At 49.0% G+C, this 15,536-nt stretch overlaps 1 protein-coding gene across 5 annotated transcripts in view; it reads left to right on the top strand.

The window, feature by feature from the left end:
• The window catches only part of Setd7 (SET domain containing 7, histone lysine methyltransferase), a 54,470-nt gene that overhangs the window by 29,547 nt on the left and 9,387 nt on the right, over positions 1-15,536 (top strand). For 3 of the 5 annotated variants that reach the window (XM_033760043.1, XM_033760041.1, XM_033760042.1), the window contains exons 6-7: positions 639-756; positions 2,886-3,043. In XM_033760043.1, the coding sequence (XP_033615934.1) occupies positions 639-756; positions 2,886-3,043 (276 nt within the window). The other 2 variants (XM_010636303.3, XM_010636307.3) reach the window with 2 other exon arrangements.

The following is a 15,536-nucleotide window of genomic DNA, read 5'->3' as shown; positions in this document are numbered from 1 at the left end:
GATTCCCGGAACCAAAAAAAAAAAAAAAAAAGCCAAAGACAGATTTGAGCCTTGGGACCTTTATTAGCCTTCTGTTAGGAAGTATTTGTTGGCTGTATCTTCTTGCTCGCCACTTATTCATGTAAAAGATTCATGTAGGGGTTTAACAAAAGCAGCCTTCCCTTCCTGTCGGACATTGACAGATGTAGGTGTGGCTTTAACTTTTGGAAAGGGTTTTGCCTGTCCAGTAAGACTAGAGTTATCATTAGCTATAAACTTCTACCAAAAAAAGTCGACTACTAAGTAGCTTTATGAATATACTATAACGATCATCTCCTTATTAGAGAATCATTTCTGAACACCTCTCTTAAGACACAAAACTACCATTTCTTGGGCCAGGGATTTAGCTCAGTGGTTTCACTGCCTGCCTCGAAAGCACAAGGTCCCGAGTTTGATCCCCGGTACCCGCCCCCCCAAAAAACCCTACCATTTCTTCCATTTCCTATGCTAAAATAGTATAGTTTGACTTCTTCCTCCCTTCCTTCTTTGTTGGATTATTAGTAACATTTGATATGGGAAAAAAGTATAGTATTTTGGTGGTTGGTGTAAAGAAAGACGTGTCCCACTGAAAAGTCCTTGCTTGGCCTTTTTCCACTTAGGGTGTATGTTTCCGAGTCTCTCATTCCCAACGCTGGGGAAGGACTGTTTTCCAAGGTGGCGATGGAACCTAACACTGTTGTGTCTTTTTACAATGGAGTCCGAATTACACACCAGGAGGTGAGTGTTGAAGCAATGAAAACATGTGTGACTGGTTTCAAACAAGCTCCCTTTCGGGTTCCACGTCTACCTCACCCAAAGTGGGCCAGTGCATCCATGAGACGGGGACTGCTGGCTACCAGACAGCACCTACTATGAGAAGCTGAGGCCCGATCAGGTTGTCCATAGCTAATTAACAACCGGGGACCAGGTGCATTATAGGAAGTTTCCCTACTTCCGTTGGTGCAAAAGCCACATGTCTTGTTTGGGGTTTTTTGTTTTGTTTTGTTTTTGGTACCGGGGATAGAACTTGGGTCCTTGCACTTGTGAGGCAGGCCACAGAACCACGGAGCTAAATTCCAGGCCCTTGTTTTTATTTTTTTGAGGCAGGGTCTCCCTTTGTAATTCAGGTTGGGCCTGAACTCACTATGTAGCCCCTGCTGGCCTCAAACTCGAAGTGATCCTCCTGCCTCTGCATCCTGAGTGCTGGGATTACAGGCGTGTGCCACCATGCCCAGCTCTTTTGTCTTGTTAGGAAGATTTCTAGAGCCAAAAAAATTAACAATAAGAAATTAAGGGGCTGGGGATTTAGCTCAGTGGTTCCGGTGCCTTCCTTGCAAGCACAAGGACCTGAGTTCGATCCCCGGTACCAAAAAAAAAGAAAGAAATTAGGCCAGGGATTTAGCGCAGTGGTTCTGCTGCCTGCCTCAAAAGCGCAAAGATCCGAGTTCGATTCCCGGTAACAAAAAAAAAAAAATAGAGTTGAATCACTACTGGCCTTTTAGACACAGTCCAGAATGTATTTCCAGAACTTCCTATAAGGTTTTTGCTTGTTTATTTATCTGACTTGGGATTAATCCTTAAGCATCTTCCTAAGGACAAAAGTTTGAAGCTTTTAGCACTGCAAGCGAGAGGCCTCTTTGGCTCACTTTTTAGTAAGTGTGTAAGACTTAGGCTTGTGGCTGAATGAATGGCCCCGCTTTGTCACTGCTGTGGAAAGGTTAGGGGAGAGATACGGTGATGCGGTCTATTGCCACACACACAGAGCGGTTCCTGGACGAAGGACAGCAAAGTCCTGTGGCCTGGCAGCCCTCTGTCCGCACTCCACAAAGCTCAGCACAGTCAGCAAGAAAGGGAGGCTTCCTGACGACGACACTCTTTCACTGATGGAGAATTTCCTGTCTGAAACACTTGGGGCTGGAGATTGGGGGTCAGGGGCTTGCTTATGTTTTGGGGATTTTGGAATATTGAGAAAGGAGACGTCTTCAGGATGGGACCCGAGTGTAACCATCTCTCAAACACCCCTGCACATACAGCTTTGCAGTGCCTGGCGCGGGGTGACCACCTAGTGCACTCCTGTTGCGTGACCACACACGAACAGATGAGATGTGCGGGTGGGAGAGTTGCAAACAGGTTTGTCTGGAAACGTGATCTTTCTGTCCCAAGTGTGTGTTCCGCTGGCCCCTTCAGACCTGGGGCTGTGGAGCCCGCTTGCTGGTGCTGTGGACTGTGTCCTGTCAGGACAGCACCCTGGGCGGGGACCACTGGGGGTCACTGACGCCCACCCCAAGTAAAAGGGTCGGCTTCGGGCCTTTGCTCTGACCTGTTTTGTTGACAGTGGTATTGTGTGCAGCACAGGGGACTGAACCCAAGCCTTCACACTGAGCTACTTCTCCAGCCCTCCTTTAATTTTTTTTATTTAAGACAGGATCTCGCCAAGTTAGCCAACTTTAGGCTCCAACTGGCAATCCTCCTGCCTGAGCCTCCCAGAATACTGGGATGACAGGTGTGCACTGCCACACCCAGCTTCACCTCCTTTAGTTGTCTGGGAATCGAACGCAGGGCCTCATACTTGCCAGGCAGGCACTGTGCCCCTGAGCGATATCCCTGGCCCTCATCTACTTTTAATTCAAATTAGCTCACCTCTTTTTGTGTGTTTTTAGAAGGGACCAAATTCCTTTTTCCTATTTAAGGAAAAAATCAATCAACAGGAAGTAGAGCTGTCTGCCTGTGGCTTTCCTGTGTGGGGGGAATCTTGGGTCTCTTTCATGGCCGGGGTGCTCAAACCACAGAGTTTAAGGACCCGTGAGTGACTCTGGTCTCCTCGGAGCTTTTGAGCGACCTCCAGAGCCTCCTCTCCTTCCTTGCAGGTGGACAACAGGGACTGGGCCCTGAATGGGAACACCCTGTCCCTGGACGAGGACACAGTCATTGATGTGCCTGAACCCTACAACCACGTGTCCAAGTACTGTGCCTCCTTGGGACACAAGGCGAACCACTGCTTCACCCCCAACTGCATCTACGACATGTGAGTAGGACACGGGTGCCCTGGCACTGGGACTGAGGGGGGCAGGTGAGAGGTGTCCCTAAGCCCGGGATAAAGGCTGCTCCCCGGAGTAATTGAAGGGTTTCTGCCTTGGGGCTCTGGCTTTCAACTTAAAACTCAAAATCTGCACAGCCCCCTCGCCCCTCCGGGCCTTGGCAAACTAAGGCCCTTGAATGTGCTTCAGAGAGTGGAAAGGCAATGAAGTAGTTAAGTCGCTGCTGATTTACTGTTGCCGCTGATGCCTTTTAGTTTCCTTAATTACAGGGAGCACTGGGGCTAGGGGTGTAGCTCAGTGCTAGAGAAACTGGTTAGTGTAAATGAGGTCTGGGTTTGATTCCCAGTACTGAAAGAAACAAAGCAAGGTTTTTGTCATTTTTTTTTCATTGCTTGAGAAAAGTACTTAAGAAAACAACTTAAAGGAGGAGAATTTATTTTAGCTCATAACTTCAAGCTTTCAGTCCATAGTCAGCTGACTCCATTGCTCTTAGGCCTGTGGTGAAGTGGAAACATCACGGAGGCAGAAGCGGGTGGCAAGGAGAGCTTCTCACTTCCGGGCAGCCAGGAAGCAGAGATTAGGGAGCCAGGAGGAGCCTGGAGACAAAATGTACCTTCAAAGCCACACTCTGCAGGACCGGCCACATCCACTTAATCCCGTTTCCAAAGAGCTATTAACTGAGGGGGTTAGAGCTCTCCTGTCCAGCCCCTTCCCAAAGCCCCGCCTCTTACACTGATGGGTTGGGGACCAAGCTAAGTGAGATATAAAATATACTTTTGAGCTCTGGCACCTACAAGGTTTTGAGGTTTGTTTGTTTTTTTTTTTCTTTGTTATGTTTTGTGAGTTTGTTTGGCTTTAGAGTACTGGGGATTGAACCCAGGGCTTTTCCACTGAGCTACATCTCCAGCCCCTTTTAAAAACTTCCACTTAGTTCCCCTAGGTCACTTGAGTTGCCCAGGCTGGGCTTGAACTTGTAGTCCTCCCGCCTCAGCCTCCCAGAGTGCTGTGATTCTGGGAATGCACCACCACACTCGCCCAGAACGTACTCTTGTAGATGCGTTGGTTTGTAACACCCAGCCCTGTGCCTCTTTCCCTCTCTCCTGTGCGCTGTGTCTTCTACACCGCTGCCCTACAAATACTTTAGTAGTTTTCCTGCGCCCCTGGAGTCTCTTCTTCCCAAAGCCCAGCGTCTCCAACTCTGGTTCCAGAGGATATAATTGGGCACTTATCCCGTCTTATCATCGCTTAGCTTGGCCAGAGTGCGCAAGCTTCCCACTTCTCCACCGGCCCGAGTGGGAGAGAGCTCCGTGTCGCTCTCCTGTAGGGCCCAGTCACCCCACTTGGTGAGACAGAGAGGAGCCATCCTTTGGGTGCCCCCTCTTGCTTCCGTGGGACTCTTCAAAGTCGTTCTGCCAGCAACTCACTCTCCTTGGCAGCTAAGAACAGCTGCTGGAGCTCCCACTCCTGCCTAAAGGGTGGGGAGAGATGGCAGAGGCCCCGTGTCATGGAAGGAAGTAAAAGCGAGCTGTTGTTAATGACAGGGCGTCCCCAGGTTCCACCCACTCTCTCTCGGAGCAAATCGTGGGAAATACTGCTTGGCTTCCTTGGGGTTTTTTTTTTTTTTTGGGTACCAGGGATTGAACTTGGGACCCTGCACTGGCCTCCTTTAAAAGGAGCCATTCTGTGGTCTCAGTGCAAGCACTCGACTTTCCTCACTCACCAAAAGGAAGCAAGCGCAAGGAGAGAAGAGAGGTTCTCAGGCCTCTGCTCTTCAGGCTTTGATTTTTGATTCTGTTGTTGCTTTGTAATTGTTTTGCAAGCCCAGACCTTAGCTGACCAATTCTTAGTTGTTTGGGGCGATGAGAAAACTACTCAACTAATAACCAAAATTAAAAGTTATATGCCAATTCATGGCATTTGCTTGTTTCTCAAACACTGGTGCTGGTCTGTACATTTTAGGGCTGGGGATTTAGCTCAGTGGTTCTGCCTGCCTCGCAAGCGCAAATCCCCGGTACCAAAACAAACAAAACACTGGTGTTGTTCTGTACCTTTTAAACTAAATGAAACCACACTCCCTTCAGCCATTCATGCTTTTGAGCTGCACCCGAGGTCGCTCTGGTGCCTCGGTCCAATGCCCCGGGACCCACGAGGCCGAGGCTTTCACCCTGTCCTGGGCCAGGAGAGAGGCTGGTGCTTCACCGCTGCGCCTCCCCCCCGCCCCCCCGCCTCCACGCTGCAAGCGAAGTTCCTTTATTTTCAATCTGCCCGCCATCTCCTCTCTGAAAATAATCATGATGAGCAGGAGCATGGATGTAAGAGAGGACAGAAGATGCCGTAGGCCGGAATTGGCACAGGATCAGAAGGTTAGCAGAGCTCCATGTCAAGAGCACTGTTTCTCTGTATGGAAATAATGGAATGGAAATCGCGATGAAACCTTTGGATTCAAAGACAGAATCGCAATTTTAACAAGGAATTCCCAAATCCCTGGTCTAGGCCTCTCCTTTTCTATGGGCACAGTCTGACAATGCTGTGCACTTACACACGTGTGCGTGCTGACAGACGTGTGCACGCGTGTGTGTTCATGTGGCCACACATGTTCACATGTGTACACCATGACCTCCCCCTCTGGTGCCACGCCCACCCCTCATCCCACATGTGTGTGTAAATGAACTAGAAGGATTTGGCTAGGCGTGCATGAAAACATGGGCTCCTTTCTGGCCAGTGCACTGCCTGCAGTCTCCCTCCATGGCTGCAGGAAGCTGCTCTCGGGTCCTGTGCCCAGACCCGGCCTCCCTCCCCCGGTGCTTCCCCAGGAGCCTGAACGAAGCAGATCGGCAGGGTGCCCTCATCTTTTCTGCTGAAAAATAATGCTTCCTCTACACAGTGAGGGTGGATGGCAGTTTTTTGCTGTTAGAAATCCACAAGGCTCTGTCATATAATCCCAAAAGCAGACTGGTGTCACCTCCCTGAGGCCAAGTGACAATGGCTACACGGGATCTAGTTTCTCACTAAGCACAGGTTTTGTTGTTGATCCTGATGCTGCTTTATAAGCACAGAGTACCTCATATGCTCAAAGAGGAAGACAGGGCATGTGACGTGTGGTGGTGCACATCTGTGATCGCAGCGCTCTGGGAGGCTGAGGCAGGAGGAGCCTGGGCAACTTAGCAACTTAACAAGATCCTGGTCTCAGAATTTGAAAAGGCTAGGGAAAGACCTGGGTTCAATCCCCAATGCTGCCCCACCCACCCCCCAAAAAAGCAGCACTGCTTTTCAAACGACCCTGAGTTGCCCGAGTGTAGAGGGCCCGGCCCAGTGGATCCGGGCCACCCAGCTCCCAGTGAGTGGTGCTAACGGACCTGCGCCCACACAGGCAATCCGGCCTCTTGCTGGCCTTCTCCTCTATAGACTGCTGGTCTGGCCCAGGGATGACTTTGTCACCTTGATGTCCAGGTTTGTCCACCCCCGTTTTGGGCCCATCAAAAGCATCCGCACCCTGAGAGCTGTGGAGGCTGACGAGGAGCTCACCGTTGCCTATGGCTATGACCACAGCCCCCCGGGGAAGAATGCGCCCGAAGCCCCCGAGTGGTACCTGCTGGAGCTGAAAGCCTTCCAGGCCGCCCAGCAGAAGTGAAAAGCCTGGCCAGGGCTCCAGACAGCTGGAAGGGAAACTCGGATCTATGCACTCCATTCACCCGCCAACGGGACAACCAGGGACTGCTCGTGCTGTGACATCACTTCCTCTCACCTGCTCGCGTACTAACAGGTCTGACTGCGTCCCTCGTACCGGATGTACAATTAGCTAGCCTTGCAACCACGGCCTGCCGGGAGGTGTTGTTGAGCCCTGGACACAGACAGCACGATGCTCTCTGGTGGTTCGCATCTAAATCTGTACCGCACTCAGAGATGCCAAATGACAGACTGAAAAAGGGAAACGGGCTTTTCCGTCATTTTTCATCGGTGGTATTTCCATGATGTTTTTCCTGTGGCCAATGCAAACTGGGCTATCACACTTGCATATGGGCCATCTCGGGGTAGAGGAACTACTACATCTTTATTCTCTTAGTATAATTTGCCTTTTAACCTTTGATCTGTATCTTGCAATAGAATGGCTTTGTTTTTTCCTCAGTGAACAGAAATCCACTTTTGAGTCATTTTGTCGATCCTGTTCCCGAGGTATCTTGTAGGAGAGAAAACCTCCCCACAGATTCTCCATCTGTGGTGCTGTGAGGCCTCTCTGCTTCTTTCTAGCTCATTTCATTATTACATCCTAAGATAAAGTACTGGCTCGTAGGGCCGACATATTATTGTAGAACTATTATTCTCGCATGTAAACAAAGGTATCTTTGCTTTCCTATGTGAGAAGAAATGAATTTCCTTTGTCTGCATTAAGTTATGGAAGAGTTGTAATATATACCTTAAGAAAGAGAGGAAAAGTAGTATTCCTCAGCTGTAACTGTGGCAATTTTGCAATATCTTCAATAGTGCTAGTAGTTTTCCTCCTTGGATACACTTTAAATGTACATAAGCTAGTACAGTCCAGCTTGCGGCGCCCGCAGTGCATTGAATTCAAAAGTCAAAATAGTGAACTTGAACTCTAATGCAGAAGGCAAAAATTTCTTTTAAATCAAGACCATAAAGGTGAACATACTGATCACTAGGTACAAATCAAACCTTAATGCTGACACTCTTCCTCGTCATAATTTCAAAGTACTTACCTGTGCTAGAGCATTGTAAGCTAAACATTCACAGCTGCGTAGTCTAAGAGCAGCAGCACAGGTAGCATTTCAGCTGTATTGCAAGCCACGTAGAATCACAACTCCAGAATAAGGAGAAAACGCCTGTTTTTAGTTTAGCGTACCAGGTCGTGACACCGCTGGGACTGCTCTGAATGAGTTCTGAGATTCGGGGGTTTTCATGGCACCCTCACCACAGCCCGGGCTTTTGTCTTCTCGCCACCTGCACACGAGGGCCGGAAGCTCTGAGAGTAGCGTTTGCTCTGTGCTTCAGCTGTTGGCAGCGCCCTGTCACCTGTGTCAGTTGGGCCGTGGAAGACAAAGCCTTCCCTGTGGCAGCAGAAGGTGGAGAGGGCCTGCTGGGAGCTGGGAAGAGAACGAGCCAGGCAGAGGGGAGCGCGCCGTTTCCTCGGCTGCACGCTGCTCTTACAGGCTTTCTGAGGAAAGTGCTGCATCGATCTGGGCTGCTCCCAGCTTCCAGGCCGAGGCAGCCCTCCGGGCCCTGACTGTGCCACCCTCGCCTGCTTCCAAGGCCAGGCTTCCGGGAGCCCCCGCCCCGACTTTGCACTCTGGAGCTGAGGGGCGGTCAGATCCCTGGCTGAAAGCTTCAGGGGATCATCTGCCCGGGAAAGGAAGTTGCCAGGGCTTCCAGAAAGATCTCCCACAGAAGGAACTCAGCGGAGTATCTGGATCAAAAGGCACCAGGATAGGATCGCTTCTATCCTGTAGAAAGAGACCGCTCTGTAAACTGTGACAGGTGGGGGGTGTCCCCAGATGTACAATCGGACAGGTGCTCAGTTTGTCCCAGAGTGAGTGACTGTCACCCCCTTCAGCTGGGCAGTGGCACCGGGTCGACAGCATGACAACCATAATCAAATGTGGCAGATTCCCAGTGGTGGGGAATAAACGGATGACTTTATGCTGTGCCTGGAAAAGCCAGCACCTGGGTGTGCGTGCGACGTCGCGGCCCCAGCGGGCTCCTACAGAGCTGTCCCAGCCCCACCCCTGCATGCCTAGATCTCTCCTTAGCATCTTTTCTATGATGAGATATTACCTTGTGTTAGACGTAGGAATAGGAACTAAACAGCAAAAGCACGTCCCCAGATGGGCTTTCATAGGGACTCACAGAACAACTGAAGGGACTGAATTTCTGACACAAAGGAGTGACGAGTTAAAAGGTAACAGGTGAGGAGGACTTGGGTCTTGTAGTACCTATTCTTATTTTAACCTGCTTCATCCCTGGGCTCCCTGAGCAACCAAAAAGGAAATTCGTTTTTCAAGACCTGTTTGAACCCATCCAGGACAAGAGTTAAAACTCTTTGTCCTCCGGAGTTCACCACACTTGAGAAACTATTTCCTTATCACCAAGAAACCAGAAAAGCCAACTTGGCCAAATGTAACCACCTGGGACGTTGAGTTGTGGCGATTAAATTGCACTGAGCCAGGGCGCTCACCCCGAATGCATGAGGCCCTTGGTTTGAACTCCAGCAGCACAAAAACTAAAACAAAATTGCATTGTGAACAGTGAATCAAGGGTTGTCTTAGTGACACAGTATGTGGCACTTTTAGTAACTCTCATTAAAAAAAAAAAAACTATAAACCACTTACTGCAAGATGCATTTAAAATCTTCAAAGAAAGTAGAGATGGAGTTCTTTTTTCAGTTGCCTCCAGTTTGTCTTGAGTCCTGATTTAGAATCCAGACATATTTTGTTTCAGAAAAACAAGCGAAACTATGTTGCAAGATGGATAGTTATAATGTTTATTTGCCACAGATCAAAGGTTCACAAAATATATTCAATTTGCATCTACTTCAGGTAAACCTGGATAGATCCCCCGCCCTTGGATTTTTCTCCCCTTCAGGAATTTGAAGCCTTGATGTCAGGTTTCGTTTTGTTTTGGGTTTTGTTTTTTTTTTTTTTCATTTAATTGTACTAAATTTTCCAAGTTTTCTTTGGCCAAATTGTGTGCATACATATTCAGAGCAATCAGACTATTTCAAGCCATACAACCACAGGGGTGGAAATCCTTTTCGCAAATTTTAATGTGTTTGTATGTAAATAGATGTTTGTATGAAATATTTTCATGGTAGAATGAATATATTTAAATGAAGTCAAATTACTCCAGTGCTATTTAAACACATCACAAGAAGTCTTTGCTGAGAATTCTCTGAGTCTATTGAGATACAATGCAGATCAATTTTGATTTTTAAAATCAAAGCCTACAAGTCCCTCTGACTGGTGGCGATCCCGGTGGAGAGAGCCGTAGGCTTCCCGAGTGCCTCAGCCGCTTCCTGGTAGTCAGCTCGGTGCTAAGGGAGGCGCGCTTGCCTTTCGCGATCTCCCTGCGGGCCGGGGCCTGGGAGTGGATCCGAGACGCGCGAGACCGGTGCAGTTATCCGGAGCACAATTCCCTGGCAGGGCTGCAGAATCCGAAGCCAGACTTGGCCGTGAGCCTCGGAGCCAGGTCCCCGGCCGCCATCACCTGCCACCCCCCTGCCGGCCACGCGGTAGGGAGGCTGCCCTCGGTGGAGTGGGAATCCAGCCTTGGGGGGACTTCACGGTCTTGCCAGCCGCCTCTGCCCGCCGCCCTCCGCCCTCCGCCTCCAGAGGGGGAAGGAGGAGCAGCTGCTGGCCCGGGCCGCCCTCAGCACACGTCCGGTCTCCGCTCTGGACGACCCCGCACCTCGGCCCAAAACTTCCAACCAGAGAGTGAGACGTCCTCGGTCACAGAGCCCCTGCGCCTCTGCCTGTGACTGGACACAGCCTGAAGTCATCCGCACACCGTCGCGTCCCTGACACACCTCCCGACTCTCCTGACTGTGTTCCTGGGGGTGGGGGGTCCTTTCTAATAATAGTTGACTTGAGTGAGTTGTTCTGTTTTTTCACTTTGGTCCTGGATATGATGAAATGACGAATATGATGGCAGGTTTTCACTGTGTATACTAGCAATATGAACACACGCCGATGTATCTTAACCCATCCACTCGGTTACGTTTTGGGTAACACTAGGATTAATCTGGATTCGCGTATGGAGAAACTACAGGGACTACGGAATGACTGCTTATCATATAAGAAAGTGATGTCCATGATTCTGAGCTCCCTACCACAAAAGTTTTTCCTCCTGGGTTTTCTGTGTTCTCTTTTTATCCTGAAATGCATTTCTTGGGTTGAGAGGTCACGTTTCGCGAGCAGAAGGCAGGGGTCCACTTTCGGCATTCATTGCAGCCAAAAGCAAACCCTGACAGAGTCAACAAGCATCCTTGGTCTTTTGTGGAATTTGAGCTAAACTATGAGCCTTATTCGATATCTATAATTCTATGGTTTCTTTTTTAATTATGGGGAATTAATGGAAGATGTTTACATGAGTAACGTTTGCCCTTACTGTGTTATGAATGAATTTTTTGTAGTGTGTCTGGGTGCATGTGCAAGAGAGTAGGAAAAACGTTTCTGAAACAAAACTTGACAAATATTTGTAATGAAAAGTAAATTTAAAGATTGCTATAACTGCGCTATAGAAACAATGCGAGTATTAAACAAAATACACAATCACCTGTCATTGTCTTTCTTTGCTCACCTGGGGCCAAAAAGCAGTAATGATTTCTTCTCTCTGCCTACCTGTAGATCTGAATCACTACACCCTGCCCTGCAAGACGTTTAGCTCTAGCAGCCATGAATGTTTCCAGAACATTCTAGACTGGGCTGAGGCACTGCGGATGGCAAGGGCCTGGCTGTGTCTCTGACGAGACTTCGCCAATGTCTACGTCACCAGGAGTGTCTGGGTGAACACACAAAGGCAATGGCAACTCACAGCAGAAAGGAAACAGGAGAGCTGGGGATTTGGTTCTGGTTCCACCAGCCGCCTTACAAGTGCAAGGTCCTCCGTTCGATCCCCAGTACCAAAAAGTAAGAAAACACAGGAGCTGGGAAGACACCAGGTAGATCTGGACAGCGTTGGAGGTATCTGGGCTGGGGAAACCAGGAATCTCTTCTCTTCAAATCACAGCCACTGTTCCCAACGCCCCCCTCCAGGCACCAAGACATGGAGTTAAACAGTTCCTCACTATGGCCAGGTACCATGGCAGGAACTGGGCCAAGCAAGGCCTCAGCGAGGAGCAGGCCGCAAGGCCTGTGTCCCTCTGTTGTCCATTCCTGAGTCAGGTCACACTTCCTTCTGAGGAAGAAAGGAGACCAAGACAAGTGTACTGACTGAGCCCAGACTGGTACTGGGCAGCTCCTCCAAGGGCACAGAGCATTCAGAGGCTGGCTGTTCAGTCCAGCCATGGGTCAGGCCATAATAACATCAGTATTCCTCTTCCTTATGGGGAAGAGGGGGCAGGGTTAACAAATTAGTACAAACTGAGATAATAATGAAAGAGCTAAACTCAAAAGTGAACCAGGCGTGATGGCATACACCTGTAATCCCAGCAGAGGAGGCTGAGGCAGGAGGATCTGCATGAGTTTGAAGCCAACCTGGCCTTCATAGTTCAAGGCAAGCCTGAATACATGGCAACACCCTGTCTCCAAAAAACTTAAATAAATAAATGACTCCCTAAGTGAAGGATCAGGCAGCTTTCACAAGGTGAGGTGATGGATGGTGTGGGCCTGGGGGTTGTAAAGAAAACTCCCACGGAAGACCTTAGTCTCAAGAGCCATCACATATGCTTGTTACCACCCCCTGGCTTTGGGTCCAGTGTCTGAATCACCCAGCCTGCTGGTTAATATTCATAGTGACGTGATTCCTGCAGTCACCTCTACAACATGGCCGCAGCCATTCAGGAGGGCTGATTATTTTATTCCTTTTTCTTTTGCTATTAAAAAAAAATCCCTAGGACTTGGTAATTTATTAAGAATACAGTTTTTTTTTGTTGTTGTTGTTTGTTTTTTTTAAAACAGGGTCTTGCTATGTAGCCCAGGCTGGCCTCAAACTCATGGCAATCCTCCTGCCTCAGCCTTCCGAGTGCTGGGATTACAGCCGTGCACCACCACACCCAGTTTTTCCAGTGAGCATAGTTTTTAAAACAAGCACATGGCGCTGGTGACTGCTCTTCTAGCTATACCTCCTGCCACAGTGAGACCGAGCACGGGTCAGCTCAGGGCTTTTCCTTTCTCACTGGTACTGGGGATTGAACCCAGAACCTTCCCCCTGAGCTACTCAAACATCCTGGTCCTTTTTATTTTTTATTTTGAGACAGGGTCTCCCTAGGTCACTGAGTTACTTAAACTGGATCCTCCTGCCTCAGCCTCCCAGAGTGCTGAGCTTACTGGTGTGCACCATGGTTGTGTGTGTGTGTGTGTGTGTGTGTGTGTGTGTGTGTGTGTGTGTGTGTAGAATTGAATTCCGGTTTCTTCCTATCCTCATAAAGCTACCAGTCTCATCACGGGGCCCCCACCCTGGTGACCTTAACACAAATCACCTTCAAATGCCATCAGGGACTGTTTCCAACATGTGACATTTGTGGACACATTCAAGCCACAGTAGAAACATCTAGTTTCAGCTCAGGGTTTTCAGTGAGAAGGTTCTGCTCCAAATATATTATACAAAATTACTCCCATCACTACCACCAGTTTGTTTTTCTGACACTGGAGCTTGAACCCCAGGTCTTTGCCCTACTACATCCCCAGCTGGCTGCTCCTGAAGTTTTGTTTCTCTGTGAAAACCAAAAGCCAGAGTCTGGAGCTCAGAACTTCACCTTTATAGAGTATAGTCCAGAGAAAGGGACTTGGAGTCATCTCCATTGCTACCACACTGTTACTTCTGCAAATATCAGAATGCTTCCAGCTTCAAGAAACATGAAAAGCCAACTCACTTGGCTTAAGTGATAAAGGTTCAGAGGCTCACATTACAAGAGGTGGTGGCTCACCCTACATTGAGTTAATACAGCACTTCAACCAAGTCCTGTTCTGCAATTCTCAGCTGTCAGGTTGGACCCCCGGAATCAGCTCTCCTCACGGCCACAACGTGGCTGCCCCAGTTCAGCCATTACAACCAGATCATAGGGCAGCCGGCAGCCAATGAAAAGGAAAATCTTCCATGGCCCTGTCATGGAGGAAGCTTAAACCAATCACTGGCAAGGACTCCAGGGGCATTTGATGATGTGAGGGTGGGGAGGATGAAGGGCCTGAATAAAGATGGGGCTCCTGCAGCAGGGCAGAAAGAGGAAACAACTGATCATCTCCTCATCGGCATCCTGGGTTTTGTTCTTTTCTCTTCTTGGGGAGGCAGGGCAGAGGGTGTGTGATGGGATCAAACCCAGGGCCCCACATGTGCCCACTTGGGTTCCATCCCAGTCTATACCCCAGCCTGTTTTCTTCAAAGAAGATGGGTTAGTCCCTTCAAGCAAGCCAAGTAAGTGGATTTCCGATGAATTCCAATCTATTTAGAGGATTTGCCAGCGGAGGCTGTGAAGGAGGTTCCACAAACATGACTTCTTTACCTACAGTTTGTTTTAGATTATTTGTTTCATCATCTCAGCAGCCATAAAACATAGTTACTGTTATCTACCCATTTTACAGTATGTGGGGGGATTGAGGCACAGAAATGTTAAGAACCTTTCTTTAAATAACACAGCTAGAGAACCAGGAAGTAGCAGCCAGGTGTGATGGTGCATACCTATAATCCCAGCACTTGGGAGGCTGAGGCAGGAGGATGTGGTCTTCACTAACATGAGGACTTCACTGATTGCCCTGCTTGAAATGCAACCCTCTCCACCCCCAACATCCCGAAGCCAGTTTACCCAGCCTCTTGTTCATCATCTTACTACTTATGTTCTAATAACATACTGTGCAAGTTGGTTACCTAATGTGTTTTTGTTTCTTGGTTTTGTGAGACAGGGTCACACTATGTAGTTCAGGCTGGCCTTGAAGTCACAGCAGTCCTCCTGCCTCAGCCTCCCAAGTGCTGGGATTATAGAATATGCCACCACACACAGCTTATTTAGAAAATATTAGAAATACGGAACACTGCAGGCATCTGTGTGTCCTCTCTGAAGGTCCCTGCTAACTTCCGTGTCTGTGTTAGCTTTTCACCACCGTGACAAAATACGTGAGACAATTTAAAGGAGGAAAGGTTGACCTGGCCTACAGTTCGGAGGTTTCAGTCCATGGTCAGCGGGCACCAAGACAAAGATGTCACAGCAGCAGGGTGCGGTGGCCCAAAGCTTGCTCACTTCACAGTGGGCAGGACACAGGGAGCAGGGACCAGGGACGGATGCACCCTCAGAAGCTACCCCAGTGCCCACATCCTTCCATGGGTTCCGTTCTCTGTTCCAATCACTTCCTACTGTGCCATCAGCAGGGGACTGTGGTTTCGACCCACGAGCTCTTGGGGAACATTTACGACCCAAACATAGCTGTGATGGAACTCTTGTAATCCCAGCCACACAGGAAGCAAAGGCAGGAGGATCACATGTCTGAGGACAGCCTCAAAATTCACACACAGCTAGTCCAAGACCCTGTCGGACTAAAAAGGGCTAGGGGTGCGGCTCAGTGAGAGAACTTGGCTAGCATATGCAAGGCCTTAGGTTTAATCCCAGCACAGAAAAACCATGAGAAGATACTGTTCCATTTTAGTACAGCGTACCTGCTGCCAAAACAAAGGTTAGCAGCTTTTGTTTTGGTTTTGGCACCAGGATCAAACTCATGAGGCTTATTTGTTATTGTCTTCCTCCTCTCTGCAGAACGGACAGTGGTTTTGGTCTGCTCTGTTCACTAACACGTACTTAGCATCTGGCATATAGCAAGCACTCAA

Source organism: Fukomys damarensis, unplaced genomic scaffold, assembly GCF_012274545.1.
Source record: "Fukomys damarensis isolate Sample0158 unplaced genomic scaffold, DMR_v1.0_HiC HiC_scaffold_38, whole genome shotgun sequence".
Classification (NCBI taxonomy): Eukaryota; Metazoa; Chordata; class Mammalia; order Rodentia; family Bathyergidae; genus Fukomys; species Fukomys damarensis.
The sequence above is the reverse complement of the archived record's forward strand: the minus strand, read 5'-3'. Positions and strand labels throughout refer to the sequence as shown.